The following is a 16,439-nucleotide window of genomic DNA, read 5'->3' on the forward strand; positions in this document are numbered from 1 at the left end:
AACAAACATAAAAAAAAATAAAAAATCAACACGACAGTGAGGAGGAAGTCAGAAGTCAGATACTGGACCAGCAGTGGAAGCTGGGATGTTTTTTCTGAGGCTTGTCGACTTTCATGGCTTATCTGGCCACAAGTGAATCAAAAAAGTTTTTTTAAATGCCACATCCTCAGCCCAGCTGTCAGATGGTGTCTTTCGAGGGCGTAAAGAACCATTTATTTTTAGCGTCCCAAATGACAAGGCGCTCCAGCGGTGGCGTTAACGAGCGTCGGCAGTGGGGCTAAAAGGACAACAAAGCGGACGTTTTCATTTACCTGGGCGTAGTCCCGCTCTACCGCTGCCCTCTTCTGACTGAAGGTCCTGCAGGCATGAAAGAGAAACTGCAGTGAGGATCCAGAACAATTTAAGCATCCGACACCACATCAAACAGAGAGCTACTGCTGCTCACTTAAATGTGACTTTGGTACCTTAAATTTATAGATTCTATGCAGCTTGGCGAAGAAAACTGTATTTATTTTTTTTGCACTTGAGGTGCAACAAAACAAGTTTAACATCACATATAATATTTAGGTCATTGTTATAACCCAATGGCTGCCTGAGATAATAAACTCCAACACGTTGGAGCCACAGTGTAAACTCTTATCAGAAACTTTCAGTGCATAAAATGGACTTTGAAGTGAAGAATGTAAAAATACTCTGTGGGATAAAAGCAGATGTAGTTATGGCCTCACAAAAGGAGGAGTTTATTTTAGCCAGCTGTGCAAAGGGACAGTTAATGTTACAATAAATTTTATGTATTTAAGAGGATTCACAATTAGTTACAACACAAACTATGAGAAATATTTCTATCGGATGTAAAACCAACACAGTCGAAATATTGTAATCTGATTAGGTTTATAATCTTAAATAAAATACTGTCACACAGACATCACGGTGTTGTTTACACTGCAATGCATCCTGGGTAGATGGGGTTTATTAGGTTCTACAAAACTAGCCCCTTTCAGCCAGAACAGTAATTTTTATGCAAAGAGTAATGTTCAGCCAATTTCACTTAAATCAGAGTGAGTTCAAGTAGAAGGAAATGTAGAATTAACAAGAGGAGATGAAGATGAAAGTGTTCTCTGCAAAGAGCTGCAGTTTGCAGCTCAAGCTGTTCGTGGTAATAATCAGGATCAAAACATTTTCTCAAATATATTAGAACGGTTGTTAAGAAGACTTAAATATGCTTTACTGTCATTTATTAGCGTCCACTTAGTTAGATTTTCACTTTATGGTACATGTTCACATTTTTTATTGACTGTATATCAAATCTATTTTAATATTTTAAATTTAACTGAAGATATGACATAATACAATACATAATATTAAATAAAATATAAAGACTTAAATCTTATTGTATGGACTAGGTCATCAAATCACTACATTGCCTGTAGGATTTTTTAATGTCCAGCAGATGTGAGTATTCAGTGACACAGTATCGAGACAGAATCGACAAAGTTTTGCTATGGGTTGAAACGATACATGACGCCTCATCTACCCATCACTAGCTCCTGCTAATGTTGTTAGCTCCTGCTAATGGTGTTAGCTCCTGCTAATGGTGTTAGCTTCAGTACATCACAAGCCGACCATGTTTGTTTGTTTCAGCAGATATCTGGTGTATAATGGCACATGAAAACTTTGAGGCAATTTGCCTCAATCCAGATGTTTTGTTGACTTCCTTGACTTCTTGAGTTTTGTGTATAAACTCTAGTCCACTGTAACCTTCCCGCATCATCGGCCCAGAATGCATTGTACGGGTGAAAAGATGGAGACCTCCGCAGGCGTAATATGTAACAAAGATCTACAATTTTTGAACTATTTATGAGTTTTTACGTATCACAAACAACAACTTTTAGGTTAATAGGAAAATTACAACATATGTGGGCCAATATGTTCAGCTAATCATTGATCTGTTTAAGACCTCTAACATGCAGACATCAGGTTCTGCTGTTGAATATTTGCAAAGTGATGACGGTTTTAAGGTTGGTATCTTAAACCAACAAAAAATGAATGCCTCGTTTCCACGGTAGGTAACGGGTCGCTGCGTCATTTTGTCTGTTTCCATTGTAAAAACGGTGCAAGAAACCTTCCTGTGTGAAGCACCGCTCAATAGAAACAAAGCCTTACTCTGCTGTACTACATGTATATTGTGGAGTCGGAAATATTTACTCTACCGCAGCCAAAATGCACATTTATTTGTGGTTTCTGTCCACAACTTAAAATGATCATGAAACAGGACCAAAACAGAGTTGTGAAAGGACAGATTTCAAATATAATTCAATATTATACCAGTATTTTTTCAGAAAATCTGATTTTCTGTTTGCTTGCAGATATTTCCAGAGCTCAAATTCTAACAGTTCAACAGTGTTTTTGCTACTTTAATTTCCTTCCACAGTCACCACATTTTATCGTCAGACGGTTAATTGGTCAAACTGTAAAACATTTCCACTGAATCCGCAGCCTCAGATTTGACTCGTTCCGGTTTGTTTTTGTGAAATTAACACGTTCCAGCAGGTTTCACGAACATTAAAAACAGATCAGACGATGCGCCGAGGAACCTGGTGGCTTTAAAACCTTTTCTGGTTTGTTTATAACGCAGATATAAACAGGATAATGACATCTCGAGCAAGGCTTGTGAAAATGTCTAAGAAAAGAAGCAAGGTCAGTGCCCTGGGAAAAACTCCCGCAGCAAAATCATCATTAAGTCATTAAACATGTCGAGACTCGGCCGCCTGCTCCACCCTGACTCTAAACAATCTGCCGTACTTCCTGGGATCTTCCGCCTCTTCCTCTCCGCCGCGTTTCCATCGCTCCCTCTCTCTCCCCTCCTCCATCGCTTCCTGCCATTTTCCCATGCAGAGCTTTTGCTGACAACCACAAGCAGCTTCCGGTTTGCTGAATCACTTCAGCAGAGAGAGGAACGTCGTTTCTGATGGAGTGAAGCTACAGAACCTCCAGCGGCGAATGATTTGGGGCGGCGGGAACATCTGGCAGCTCTCTGTGACCTGAACTTCCAGCTGCTCAGAGGGCCAGAGTGCCAGCACCCACCACAGACAGGAAGCGGGGAGCCAGAGATCGGCAGTTTAGCACAAAACATCACCGCAACCCTTTGGCTTTTTCAGCCTGAAAAGGGCTCTACGTGAACGCAGCTGAAGCTTCCTGCGTGGGTTTACAGGACCTGACATCATCAAGCCTGATCTCATTTCAGGCACAAACAGTTGATCTCTACTGAGTTTTCACATTTCATCACATTGAAAGTTTCAGATGAAACCCTGTTAGATACTTTAAAGTGGAAATGCTCCGATCTGATACTGTATTCGTCCTGATATTGAATACAATTCTAGATCAGGTATCGGTGACAGTGTTTCCAATCCATAAGGGCAGATCTGTTCAGTCTAATTCTATTCTTTGTGCTCTGAGCATAAAAAATAATAATAATAAAAAAAACATTTATTTTAAATTCTATTTAGGATTCCTAATTGCACTTCCTGAACTTTTAGAACAAAGGTTTGCTGCAGTTTGTTTTTTTGTCAGATTCTTTATTATTTATTTGACATTGTTATTCTCCTAACTGCACTGACTTAACAGATTCAAGTTGTGTTGTTTCACATGTTTGACCAAACTTGTGAAGATTCAGGTGTATTTAGGTGAGCTGTACTGGTGCAGAATTATCAAATAAACTTTAATTTAGTAAAGCTATGTCTATTTGAAAAAACAAAACATTTTAAGTCAACTCAGTGCTGTTCTTCTGTATCAGATCGCATCAGCCGATACCAAACCTCACTTTAAAGGTCTAAAAAATTCTTGGTTCCTTACAGATTTACTCATTTTGTTGTTTTGTTCAACTTAAATGCTTCAGATGCTCAAACAAATTTCTATTAAAGACAAAGATAAATCCGTTTACGAATTGTAATTTAATTATCCAAACCTTAGTGTGAACCGGAGTGCTTACCTTAGGTCTTCCAGCAGGTCACATTCTGTCTGGTGTTTTATCTGTAACTGGCTCATCTGCTCGGCTTGAGTGTGCTTCAGCTCCTGGGTGAGCCTTACCTGGCAGGGAAAACAAACCAAACCAGCTGTGATATGAAGTGGCTAACAGACCTGCTGACGGCTGTGTTTCATGACAGGTTTCTATTACACTCCAGAAGATAAAACGCTAAAAACGCTTTGATTTAAGAGCAAACTGAGGCAGATTGAATTAAACGAGAGGTAGCCGTAAAGTTAAGGTCAAAATCCTTCATACACCCAACAGACTTACATCTAAAGTTATTTTTATTCAACCGAGAAGTTATTTTTATGCTGAGAAATGAGACCAGCCTCTCTCAAAAGATGAATCAGTGTCAAGAATATTACTAACATTTTATAAAAAATTTGAAATGCATCACTAATCCGTCACCTTCCACTTAACTCAATTAACTTTAACCTGCAATTAGGCGGACAAATCTTACCTCAACTGCGTGATTTTATCACACATTAAGAACTGTTTCACAACATGTTTGTTCAAAATACTCATTTTATACAATATTAGTAATATATTAACAAAGCAAATAAACCAACAAATCAGTTGTTTTGGCAGAATTTGGACCAGGTGAAGCTAAATCTATTAGTTACTTTAGGAGTTCTGGATAAAACATATTTAAATCCAAAAAAGGTTGTTTTTTTATCTTCAATGTAAAATGTATGGATTTTGTACAGTATTTCTTAATATTTGTGCAAAATGGCCTTTCTTGAGTCTGGATGATCTATTTAACGATTCATCGTTCGCTAAATTAGTTGACAATTATTTCAATACTTGATTAACCATGATTGAGCTGATTTATCGTTTCATCCCTAGTCAGCAGTATGAATAATTCTGGTCTCACCTGTTTAACATAGCTAGTCTAGAAGCAAACAGAAGAACCACATGAAAACAATACAGTAGGCAGACCTGCTTCATTACAGCAGAATGATGATGTCACTTCCTGTGTAGCTCACCTAGGCAAAAATCCTTTCAACTTATCAAAAATTATTAAGCTACGAATTTTAAAATTAGGAGAGAAATGATTTTTATAACTTTTCTCTGTTCTAGAGCTGCAAGATCAAACTGACAAGAAATTTCTCTTGTGTTGCAAAGTGGATAAAGACATTAAAACAAAAGGTTTTAACTGGAGTCAGACTGACTGCAGCCTCATCTGCTACCGTCTGTTGGTTGATGGTATTTCACATAAAAGGGACTTGGGTGCACATATTTGCTCTGAGGGGGCTCTAATGTTCTACGAGTGAAAATGACCAAAACAGAGAAAACTGTAATAACCTGAGCTACAGGTTCTTTCACAGAGGAAGCTTCGAATCACAAAACGTGGAAACAACATAATCACACTCATCTATAGCTCATATATTGCGCTGAACTTTTTTATACAATCTCAAACTGAAAGAAGCATATTAAAGAAGATGAAGTGGCTTATCGTTTTAAAAAATTTGTTTTGATGCATTTTAATACACAGGAGAAAAAAATGATTGACCATCACACCATGAAACCTGCATTCAGCTGGGCTTCAAATAAAGCTACTTTTACTGGAACGGAGCAGAAGCTATGTTCCAGTAATGTTGGAAGCTAGCTTGAGCTAGTAAAAATCATCAGTAACAAAATAATCTGAGGTATTTTGCCTTTTAATAAACATCATGAACATTGTTGGACAGTTTAAAGTAGGGATATAAAATATATCTGCATTAACACTGTTACTGGACAATGTTAATATTAGTATTGGGTTTTGTCTTATTGTTTATTGTTTAAATATTATTAGTATTGGTCCAATAAGTGAAACTGGACTGTTATAAACAACCAATGTTTATTTCTATTTTTTTTTTTTTTTGCCATTTGTGTTTTAGGAGGGCGCCGAGTTTATCATTTATCAAATGTGTTACCATCTCCCCTTTAGTGCACCACGTCTTTTTCAGAAAAGCCAGAAACCAGCTCAAACAAGCACACAAACTTTTTTTTCTTTTGCGAAATTTTTTTTTTTTTTCAAAATTTGCATTTTCTATCAACCTCTTCTAGTGCAATACTTCAAAATATGCACAAAAGAAAAAAAGCAACGTAAGCAGTGTGATTGCTTTTTTTGCTTTGGAAAGTTTAGGAAGACATATATATATATGTAATATTGATAAATATTGGATATTCGTCATAATGGCAGTATTGACATCAGCCCAAATTGTCATGTCGGTGCATCTGAGTTATTATCTGTGTTAATTTAACATTGATACAAATCTAGTGGTTAATAATTCAACAATTACAGAAAGTAATAAAGTGAAGAAGTACTAACTGATCAGGATAGAGTGCATCTGTCTGACTGGAAGTGACACAAATATTACAGAGAACTCAGAGAAGGTGTGATTAGAAGTGTTATCAACAGCTGCTCTGAAGTTAATTATTCACTTATATATTTGCAGCAACGGCTGAAAGAAAAACCCCAGATAGAATTTGCACATAAAAGGTGAGCAGTGTTGCACAAATCAATTGACTCTCTAGTAAATATAAACAATTTGGCAAATGTTCCCCATGTAAAGCTGCACACTGGCTATTGCTACAGCTAAAAGTGCAATTCAATTACATGTAGAAGTATAACCAGGTATACTCTGTCAATATGTCTGTTTGAGACGTTTTTAACAACTTTTTGGTCATCAGATGTTAAAGCACATGTCCAAATATAAAAAAATACTGTCAGGATTGCTTTAAATAAGTGTAGATTTATGAGCCTTCAGTAAACTGAAACATATTTACTAAGAGGACTGGGACAAAAATGGTCTGTGCTGTTATTGAAATATGATACTATGTCCACATACTTGCACAGAGACTGATGTCTGCAGGGATTTGTGTTTTTAAGGCTTATCTTAATGATAAAACATGCACTGCAATGCTTCCTGGAGGGTATTTAAGACTTTAAATAGCTTATAACCCCTACATCCTATAGAAAATAACAGAAATATCCCAAAAAGTTTATAAATTTAATATATTACAGGTTATGCTAAATATTACAGTTCAAAGTAACAGAGGATCTCAGTTATTATAAGTCAGAAACAGTTTCTAATTCGGATACAGCTGAAAGGAAATAGTTGAAGAACCGTTTTTCAGTTTCAGAGCGAGCGAAGCACGTTTGATGAGCGCTAAAAAAAACAAGGGAAAACTGCAGCGCATCAAGTGTTTTTAATAAGTTTTCTTCCTTTTAACTGACTTAAACAAACAACCGCAGAGATTTTGATGTGGAAACCAACAGTGTATGTGTTCTATGATGTTCAAAAGTGGAAGTCCATCGTGTGAACCAGGCGAGCAGCAACAAAGCGTACATTTCCAACCATTAAATATGCACCACTACGTCGAAGTAACGCTAGCTTAGGAGGCTACAGCCGCGGAAAAAAAGGAGGAAAAAAAAAAAAGAAATCTCACCTTTCTCGGTGGGGGCTGCATCCTTAGTTCTGGACATAAAACTGATCCAACAAGTCCAAAAGTTTATCCAGAAAAGTTCGTACGAATGGTTTTCGGGGCAAGATGGAAGCGGACGGATGGAGTTTCAGCCCGGGTCAAGCAACCATAGCGGGACCAGTGAGCACCGAAGTTGAGTCCTGTTGAAAACACTGTGGCCCCGGGGAACAGAAAACAGTGCGTCAAAAACCGCACAGTTCACTATCCACTTCCGGTTGACGCCACAAAATAAACGCCAAGGTCCGCTGTATTATAAAACTCTACTTCCGCAAGGATTTTTCAGAGTAAAGTTAGGTTTGACTGTTTTAATCATAGACATAATATAAGGATAATATTACTACTTAATAATTTTACATTTTACGGAACATTAGTTACATGAATAAATAAGGGTTGCTGCGCATATTATATCGTTGAACCGTTAATTAATATAAAAACTGTAATTGTTGACTAGCCTTTGAATGCTATCACTGGTATTTGGATAAATTTATAGTAATTATATTTCTTTATTTGTTACCATAATTCTTTATTGCATTCTTTTTTATTCCAAATATTTTTATTTTAAAAATTATAAAAACACCACTGGTTTTCAAGTTCTTTATAACTTTAATTTAGAGTAGAATATAATAGATTAGAAAGCTATCTATTGCTTTATTTATCTGTTTACAAGAAATATACATTAGGTAGTCATCCGCTGTAAAATATTAAATGGTAAATGGCTTGTGCTTGTACAGAGCTTTATCAAGTACAGAGGAACCCCAAACGCTTTACACTGCATTCAAATATCTTCAAATCTAAAATAATGCAAAAATATTAAAAAGAACACGGATATATAAATTAGTGGGCCGATCCTCTTTACTATTGGTTCATTTAAGTGACGTGAAAGCCACTGCCTCCCATCTCAGTAAACTCAAGTTACCATTTACATATTTGTCATTTCCTGCTACATTTTCAAAATAAAATCCATCCCCGCTCTATTTTTCCATCACTAATGTAAAAGACATAAAAACAAACTCATTCCAGTTAGCCACCAAGTAGCAAACAACAACAAACCTATAAATTATACATCTTGCAATATATATTTATTCATAGTTGCAACCATGTTTCGTATAATTTTATACATTAAGCAAAATCACAAAAGTTTTGGTAAAATGATCAATCCAGCTGGTAACTGTGAACAAAATTCAAAAGATATAAAATAAATGCGACAGATAGTTTTTATAAATACTTCTACGATGCATTTAACAGTGCATAGTGTCTAATTTCTTATAGTATTGTAAACTAGTTTTGTAGAATTTAGAGTAACGTTGTGTCTGTCTCGTTTCCCTAAGCTTACGTCTTTACTTTTATTTTGAACGGGAGACATGTAAAACCGGATGTGAATGTTTTCGGTTCATTTCACTTAACTTTCTCTTGACCTCGCTGTCAGATTATAGACTTTGCATATTTTCATCCGTTTTAGATGAAATATGATCTTTCGTTTGCCTTGACATCTCGGTCCGGTTTCCACCTTAGTAGCGTTGGAGCTGAATAACTAACTGATTTCAGAGCCAGGATGTGTGCGTGGAGACGGCTGCACAGAAATGTGCGGACTCTTCGTGGATGTTTCACCCGTGGAGCGCTCAACTGCACTGCGGTGACACAATGGCAGCCAGACCGATGTGGAGGTCTGACTTTCTGCCAGAAGCTGAGCACCGGTGGAGCCTTACGGAACGACTTCCTTAAAGGTGGGAACCCTGAAGGACCTGGGACAGAAGTGGTAGTTAAACAGGAGTGAGCCAGATCCCATTTAACATACAGTCATATCTTAAATAAACTCAGTATATAAAGCTCCTCGCAGAGTTTATATCACAAGTAGACACGTTTCCTGAACATTTTAAACCTCGCCAATTATTCGGCATATATAGTTACAATAAATACATTAAGAATTGTTTTCCTGTTAATCTCCAATTTGTATTCTTTTTAATATCTTTTTATTCAATATTCAAGGTTGACAAAACTAGACAAGCTGACAGCAAAGGTTCTGTTTCTAAATAATGGTTTGCATAAGAAGAAACGGTGAAAATAAAGCAAAAATCAACTTCTTTAAAAGTCCATGTTGATTTTATGTCTTTGCATTTCCTGCTATTTGTAGAGTTTAGGAGATCTATTATTATTATTTATTGTTATTAATTTTTTTTACCCAAAAGAGTCATTCAAGCAAACCAAAAAACACTGGTTGTTGACAAGATAGAAAATTTGTGAAAAACACTGAAAGACCTTCAGAAACATCTATGGATCACACTTTTTGTTTAGAGCTGAAAGCCCAGATGGCAGCGATGAAGAAGAAGGCGGCAGACGGTCTGCCGAGCAGCAACTGGATGCCCTTCGAGATCAACCCCAATCTCCCTCCGGAGACGGCGGACATCGTGATCGTTGGCGGCGGTGTGATGGGCTGGTCCATCGCCTACTGGCTGAAGCAGAAAGAGAAGTTCTCCAAAAAGATGCGAGTCCTCGTTGTAGAGAGGGACCCAACAGTAAGGACTCCGTTTTTTGGAGGATTTCTAAACATCTTTAAAATAAGATACAATCAAAGAGATCCTCGGCTCTAAACAGTAGGGGGAAATCAGTTCTTAAACTTTTACACAGAAAACAAATGTACGTAAAACCACTTTTTAACCCTCTTGACTGTGTCCAGTATTCCCAGGCCTCCACGGTTCTGTCTGCGGGAGGAATCCGCCAGCAGTTCTCCCTGCTGGAGAACATCCACCTCTCCCTGGAGTCTGCAGACTTCATGAGGAACATCAACGTAGGTCAAAGTTTATAAGCATTTCAATCACCCAGTACTGAAGCAAGTTTTATGGAAATATTTTGGAATGGTAAGGTATAAAGAAAAAAGTGGTTAGAAAGGTTGTGCATAAGAAGGTGAGAGCTACAAATAAAAGTAGCAGTCATCTTTTGTTTTATCTTAAGTCTGGATCGAATAATTTCCTCTGTTTCCCATCAGGAACATCTCAGCGTTGTGAATGAAGATCCTGTGGATCTGCAGTTCAACCAGTCGGGATACCTGTTCTTAGCCAGCGAGGAGGTGGCTCACATCATGGAGCAGAACTACAACACCCAGAGGTGCCTGACGGCGAGATGCGCTCTGGATTTCAGACGGTTTGCCTTGCTAATCATCTTGTCGTGTGATTCCAGGTGTGCAGGAGCTAAAGTTTCCCTCTTCTCTCCGCAACAAGTGAAGGAGAAATTTCCGTGGATAAATACAGAGGGCGTGGCACTGGCTTCATATGGTAACAGTACATGATTTATTGCATCTAATTTAGCAATGTGCTCTGCATTATTCAGGCCCTATATGAATAAAGAGCACCATAGCCTGAGCTAATTCATGACACAATGTTTAGTTAGTTTGCCACGGCAAACTGACTAAACAGTTTGCCGTGGTGTTTTGCATTTGTGGCCGAGTTGCTGGAGGCCGATCAAACAAACAAAACGTTATCACTTAAAGCTAAACTAGAAAGGAAAACAAATAAGAATCTAACGTAACAGAAGTTACCTCCTCAAGGTCTCACCTCAAGAAGATTATGAGTCCTTTCTTCTGTGGAGTAGTGGAGAAGTTGGCAGATGAGGATTGGCTAGAATCCCTGTGGATCATGATGTTTGCAGATGATATTGTGATCTCTAAAGAGAGTATTGTAAAAGCACCAAAACTGGATGAGTGCATGCACCAAGGATCCAAAGCAACCCTACCTCTAACAGACATGATGATGATGACTTAAGGTTAGTTGCAAGAGAGAAAAAAAGTTCACAAGACTTGCAGCGATGTGCAGTTTGGAGCAATGACAGCTAGATTGACACTTGACAATGAAGAATTGGACAGAATCCGGAGCTGCTAGGGAGGAAAAGAGGAAGACCACAGAAAAGACTAACAGATCCTGTGAGCTGCTCTGAAGTCTTTGTCTAAGACAGGCCTTGCTGAGTCTGTGAAGCTGCCTTGTTTACTTTACTGGTTTGTTCACACCTGCCCGCTACATTTGTGTAGTGCTGTAACTAAATGCAGTGTGTAACATTTCTCATGGAAGTGAGTTTCCCCATTTTGGAAGCATTACTGACACATAAATTTGAAGTATAGAGTTAACTGGGGAGGTGTTAACATGCTTAACTGCTAATTTTTTACCAGATTCTTCTTTTTTTCCTAATCGTAGCAACAGTGTTTTTAATGTAAAGATATTTATGTTTTTGTAACTAATTTATGCAACCTATTGTTCCTGCAAAATAAATCATCCAACCTGACTGAAGGTGATTTATTTTTGCAAAGCATGAAGAAAAATGTTAGTCTCCAGACATGCAAAGCTGGTAGAGACAAACCCCAGAAAGACTTGCAGCTTTAACTGTGGTTCCACAAAGTATTGACCAAGCAGACGTACATTGCTAAGCCATTTGTGTAACAATCCTTTAAATGCCAGTTAGTGGGGATTTTTTTGTTTTTGTTTTTTTTAAATGTCACCCAGAATGATTTATTAGTTTGGGATAATTCCAAGTTTTTGGATTGCTAACTGGAAACAAGCTAATTTTGATGCCTTGGCTGTTGATAAAACCGTATTTAACTTGGTTCTGCAGCTGGTTTAACTTCACTCTGGGGGTTTGGTGCTATGCAGGGCTGGAGAACGAGGGCTGGTTCGACCCCTGGTCTCTCCTGAACGCCTTCAGGAGGAAGGCCATGTCCATGGGGGTCATTCAGTGCTTCGGGGAAGTCGCAGGTGGGTCATACCTTCAGATGTTGGTCACATTTTAGGTTGATTTGTGTGAACGCCTCGTTTCGTCCTCCCATTATACCCTGTAGTATTAACATGATAACAAGCTGGTGTATTCCTTTCGATTAATACAAACATAACAACTTAAAACCTGAAATGAGAAGAGAACACGTTACATGTAATATGTTAAATCTTTGTTTTTTTATTGTCTGTTAATCTATTAATCTTATTCTCATCCACAGATTTTAGACACGTGAAACAAGTTCTGATGACAAAAAATGGGGAACAAATAGACATGAAGACAATAAAATCTGTCAAAGTAAGTGGAACATCCAGAACTTACTGAGAGTGACTGATAGGAAACAGTAAGATGTTCTATGTAATTTGGTTCAAAAGACTCACTGAAGACTCTTCTTGGAGTATAATGTTTGCAGATGACACTGAGGGTCAATGATTCAAGGGTGTGAAAACATCCTTAAAGAAAAGTCAGGTGGAAGAAAAAAGTGTGGTAGAAAACCATCCACAAGCATTACATTTTAATTGTGAATAAGAATCCTAGAGAGAAGCTCAGACTTCATGCTACTGGAAGTCCAAAGCGAACGTTCTGAAAGGAACCTGGACTTCCTGAACACCTCCACAGAACCACAGCATGATCTCTGTGCCATGCCGCATGGAGGCAGTAATTGATGTAAACTATTCGTCAGGGCCTCATTTCTCTGTCAAAGTGATCCCAGCTGTGTTGAACACTGCAAAAATAAAAAATCTTACCAAGTTCAAAATCTTGCAACACTTTGAAATAGACAACTAACTTACAAGTAACATTTCAGCAAGATTTAGTAGCTTGTATTATGTCAATAATTCCTTAATACTGATGACAAAGTACCAGTTCCACTAGCAGATTATTTTATTCACAATATGGAAAAAACAAAATCTTTTTTTTATAAGTGAAATAACCTGCTAGTGGAACTGGTTCTTTTCATCAATATTAAGGAATTGCTGACTTAAAATAAGTTTATATATCTCAGTGAAAAGTTCCTGTGTTTTGTCTTATTTATATTTGCAGTAGAAAATAGACCACAAAAACCTCGTAAGATTCTGTGTTTTGCAGTGTGACCTGCTGTGCGAAGGTTTCCCCTGACCTCTTGTATTTCAGGCTAATAAACACAACAGTGCAGGTCACTACATCAGTCGGTTTGTGTCTCGCAGGTGCAGATGCTGAACAGCCTGGAGTACCAGCCGGTGGAATGTGCCCTTGTTGTGAACGCAGCCGGAGCGTTTTCTGGGAAACTGGCAAAGATGGTGGGAATCGGCCTCGGCCCCAAAGACTCCCTCGCTGGATTTTCAGTCCCTGTGGAACCTCGGAAGAGGTCGGTCTCCAACCTCAGCAGCTTTTTAAGGATTTCCTTTTTGTTTCTAAAGGAGTATTTAATTATATCTTAGAATGTTAAGAGGATAGGTGTTTTTGTTGTTTTCCAGGTATGTGTATGTGGTTCATTGTCCTGATGGCCCAGGACTCGACTCTCCCTTCTTAATTGACTATTCTGGAGTTTATTTCCGAAGGGAAGGTTTGGGAGGAAACTACATCTGTGGAGTGTCGCCCGAGGAGGTCAGTTTCATCTCTGAGCAGCGTCTTTCAGTCTGAATTGTAACTGAGGGGTTACCTCATTGTTTCCCTCTCAGGCGGAGGAGCCGGACACCAGTAATCTGGAAGTGGACCATCAGTTTTTTGAAGACAAGGTTTGGCCCAAATTGGCCAATCGAGTTCCAGCTTTTGAGAAACTGAAGGTACCTCAAGGCTCAATTTTAGGTTTCATACTTTTTTTAATCTAGACATAATGTTGTTGCATCAGGTGAAACAGCTATGCTGATGACATGCAGGTATTTATTGCTGTTTCCTGAATCAGGACATATTAATGCATGTTTAAATGTATTTTTGATCTTAAATTATGAAAAGCACATTATTTTTTGTCAAGTTTAAAAAATTGCCTCTGGCTTTAATTTCAGTTTCACAAACCGTGATAAAAACATTACACAAAACATATTTCTGCTGGAGTTTGATAGTTTCTCCAAGAGTTGTATGCATAAATATCAATACACACCTAAATTACATAAAATATTATTTATTTATTTTTTTTGTACTTTCTCGTCATTACAGCTACTTCAAGTTTCAACTACGAGACAACCAGAACACAAGGCCACATGCAGCCAATTAGAATCTTAGAATTTACTTTAAGTTGGTTTGCGAGCCCAGCTCTGTTACCTAGCAACCCCAGCTGAGCCCAGCTCTGTTATCTAGCATCCCAAGTTGAGTTCCAGCCCGTTTGGTCAGCTGGTTTTACCGCTGTATGTGCTCTACAATGGCTTCTGGAAAAGACAAGTGTTTAGTTGTTGACTTATCATTCAGAAACCACTTGCTGCATTCTTGTTGGTTGTGCAGGAGGCTCTACTAAGGCTTTTCTAAGATGCACAGTTGTAAAACTGTGTATCTGTTTGCAGCCATTTTCATGTGTGAGTGCAAACATTGATTCCAGGGGCGTGGCCAGCAGCAGCTTATTTGGATTTAAAGTGACAGTGGCCCTGAAACAGCTTGTTCTCTAAGAAGCTAAAAACAGTTTTCTTGGACTTTTTAACATAAAGACAGCCTCTCATGGTCCAACTTGTTGCCCTTTATTCCTGCCAGGTGACCAGCGCCTGGGCCGGTTTCTATGACTACAACACGTTCGACCAGAACGGCATCATCGGCATTCACCCTCTAATCAACAACATGTACTTTGCCACTGGCTTCAGCGGCCACGGCCTGCAGCAGTCGCCGGCGGTGGGCCGCGCCGTGGCAGAGCTCATCCTGGACGGAGAGTTCAAAACGCTGGACCTGAGCGGATTAAGCTTCCGACGCATTCTGACACAGGAGCCCATGCTGGAGCAGAATATTGTGTAGAAAGGGCTCAAATTAGGGAAAGTCGAGTCTTATTTTTTTATTTAGTATCCTGTAAGGAAGATGCTACAGCTTTGGAAATATAGGGAACACATAGTTTTTTTATATTTACATGCCTTTTTCTTAATTTTTTCAGTGGATATGAATCACGATTGACAAACCAACAAACACTGCAGGGATGTGCAAAAGTGCCAGTTGCACCAAAAATTTTACTATCTCGTGTAAAAGGAACAGCAAATATTATTGTCATTTAAAAACTTATATGTCGAAAACTGAACTTTTTTTTTTTGCTAAAATCTGTAAAAGTGAAAGCAGCAGAAAGGAACTGCGCCATAACACCAAGAAGGAAAATTAGCAACAAAGACTTCAGCAATACAACTGTTGCCTCCCGTCACTCTGGGAAGAGTTGTAAGGACATTTCCAAACTGTAGAAGTCCATCGTTCAACACAGATAAATATTCAAGAGTGTCAGTTTTCCTTAAATTATGCCAAAGTGTAACGCTCAAAGAAATGGTGATGGTTAGTAAGTTAAGATGTTGAAGTTAATAATTACAGGTCAGTTAGAAAAAGTCTCCATAAAATGTTACTTTATTAATATTGTGAGGATTAACGTTATAAATATTGTTTTGCACTATTGACCTAAAGTGCTCTTCAGAAACTTTGCACCAGATGGTGCCATTTAGCCATTTAATCACTGTAAGCGTTCGTCCTAGCTGACATTGCGTTTATTTTACAGCTAATTTTAAGACTCTTGAAGACCAAGGAGACGGAAACGTCTGGCTGTACATGTTTAAAGTGATTTGTTTTACTAGATTCAAATGTTGTATCTAGATGTACAAAAGTTGAAAAGGTCTTATTTTTTTATCTTCTTCTACTGTTGCCTAGCCCAGGACACCTTTGTAAATTATATTTTTAATCTTGATAAGTTTATTTTTCTCCTGGTGAAATAAAAGGTACTGGGAAAAAACTAAATATTTTTTGACACTTGCTAAAATCCTGTTTAGAGTTTATTAGACAACTCAACGCAACACAGTCAACACACAGACAGGTTGCAGTGCAGTCAAAACTACGACAGTGTATTACAGCCATTGTAGATAAAAAAAAAAAGTATGAGCAAATTAACACAAAAAAATTATTGCTTTACAAAAAAATTATTGCTTTAAACAGTGAGACAACTGGAAGAATGATGTGCATGAGACAAAATTGAGTATATAAAGAAACCAAGGATATTATTGTGATCTTTAAGAAATGTTGGTAGGTAGAGAGAGTGAGAACCTTTAAA

General features: G+C 38.0%; 2 protein-coding genes across 2 annotated transcripts in view; one reads left to right on the top strand and one right to left on the bottom strand.

The window, feature by feature from the left end:
• The window catches only part of LOC106962405 (F-BAR and double SH3 domains protein 2-like), a 46,325-nt gene extending 38,630 nt beyond the window's left edge, over positions 1–7,695 (bottom strand). Inside the window, exons 1-3 of the mRNA XM_015056812.1 lie at positions 7,460–7,695; positions 3,989–4,086; positions 312–357 (exon numbers count right to left, since the gene is read on the bottom strand). Coding sequence (XP_014912298.1) covers positions 312–357; positions 3,989–4,086; positions 7,460–7,480 — 165 coding nt within the window. The 5' untranslated portion in view covers positions 7,481–7,695. The remainder of the gene's footprint in view (positions 1–311; positions 358–3,988; positions 4,087–7,459) is intronic.
• Positions 7,696–8,891: 1,196 nt separating this feature from the next.
• LOC106962415 (FAD-dependent oxidoreductase domain-containing protein 1-like) lies at positions 8,892–16,151 on the top strand. The gene is made up of 11 exons (XM_015056825.1): positions 8,892–9,219; positions 9,788–10,008; positions 10,170–10,280; positions 10,479–10,597; positions 10,670–10,764; positions 12,130–12,231; positions 12,468–12,544; positions 13,432–13,592; positions 13,702–13,831; positions 13,906–14,010; positions 14,906–16,151. The coding sequence occupies exons 1-11, from the start codon at positions 9,048–9,050 to the stop codon at positions 15,158–15,160; spliced, it is 1,548 nt and encodes a 515-aa protein (XP_014912311.1). The 5' UTR covers positions 8,892–9,047; the 3' UTR covers positions 15,161–16,151.
• The last annotated feature ends 288 nt before the right edge of the window (positions 16,152–16,439 follow it).

This window comes from Poecilia latipinna, unplaced genomic scaffold (genome assembly GCF_001443285.1).
Source record: "Poecilia latipinna isolate Pla-1442-1.1 unplaced genomic scaffold, P_latipinna-1.0 Scaffold1410, whole genome shotgun sequence".
NCBI classification, from domain to species: Eukaryota; Metazoa; Chordata; class Actinopteri; order Cyprinodontiformes; family Poeciliidae; genus Poecilia; species Poecilia latipinna.

Bases quoted from the DNA above. Each gene is read 5' to 3' on its own strand.
- LOC106962415 (XM_015056825.1), top strand. From the start codon at position 9,048: ATGTGTGCGTGGAGACGGCTGCACAGAAATGTGCGGACTCTTCGTGGA. The intron at 10,598-10,669 runs GTGCCTGACGGC...GTGTGATTCCAG, and splicing joins CAGAACTACAACACCCAGAG to GTGTGCAGGAGCTAAAGTTT. The intron at 12,545-13,431 runs GTAAGTGGAACA...TGTGTCTCGCAG, and splicing joins AGACAATAAAATCTGTCAAA to GTGCAGATGCTGAACAGCCT.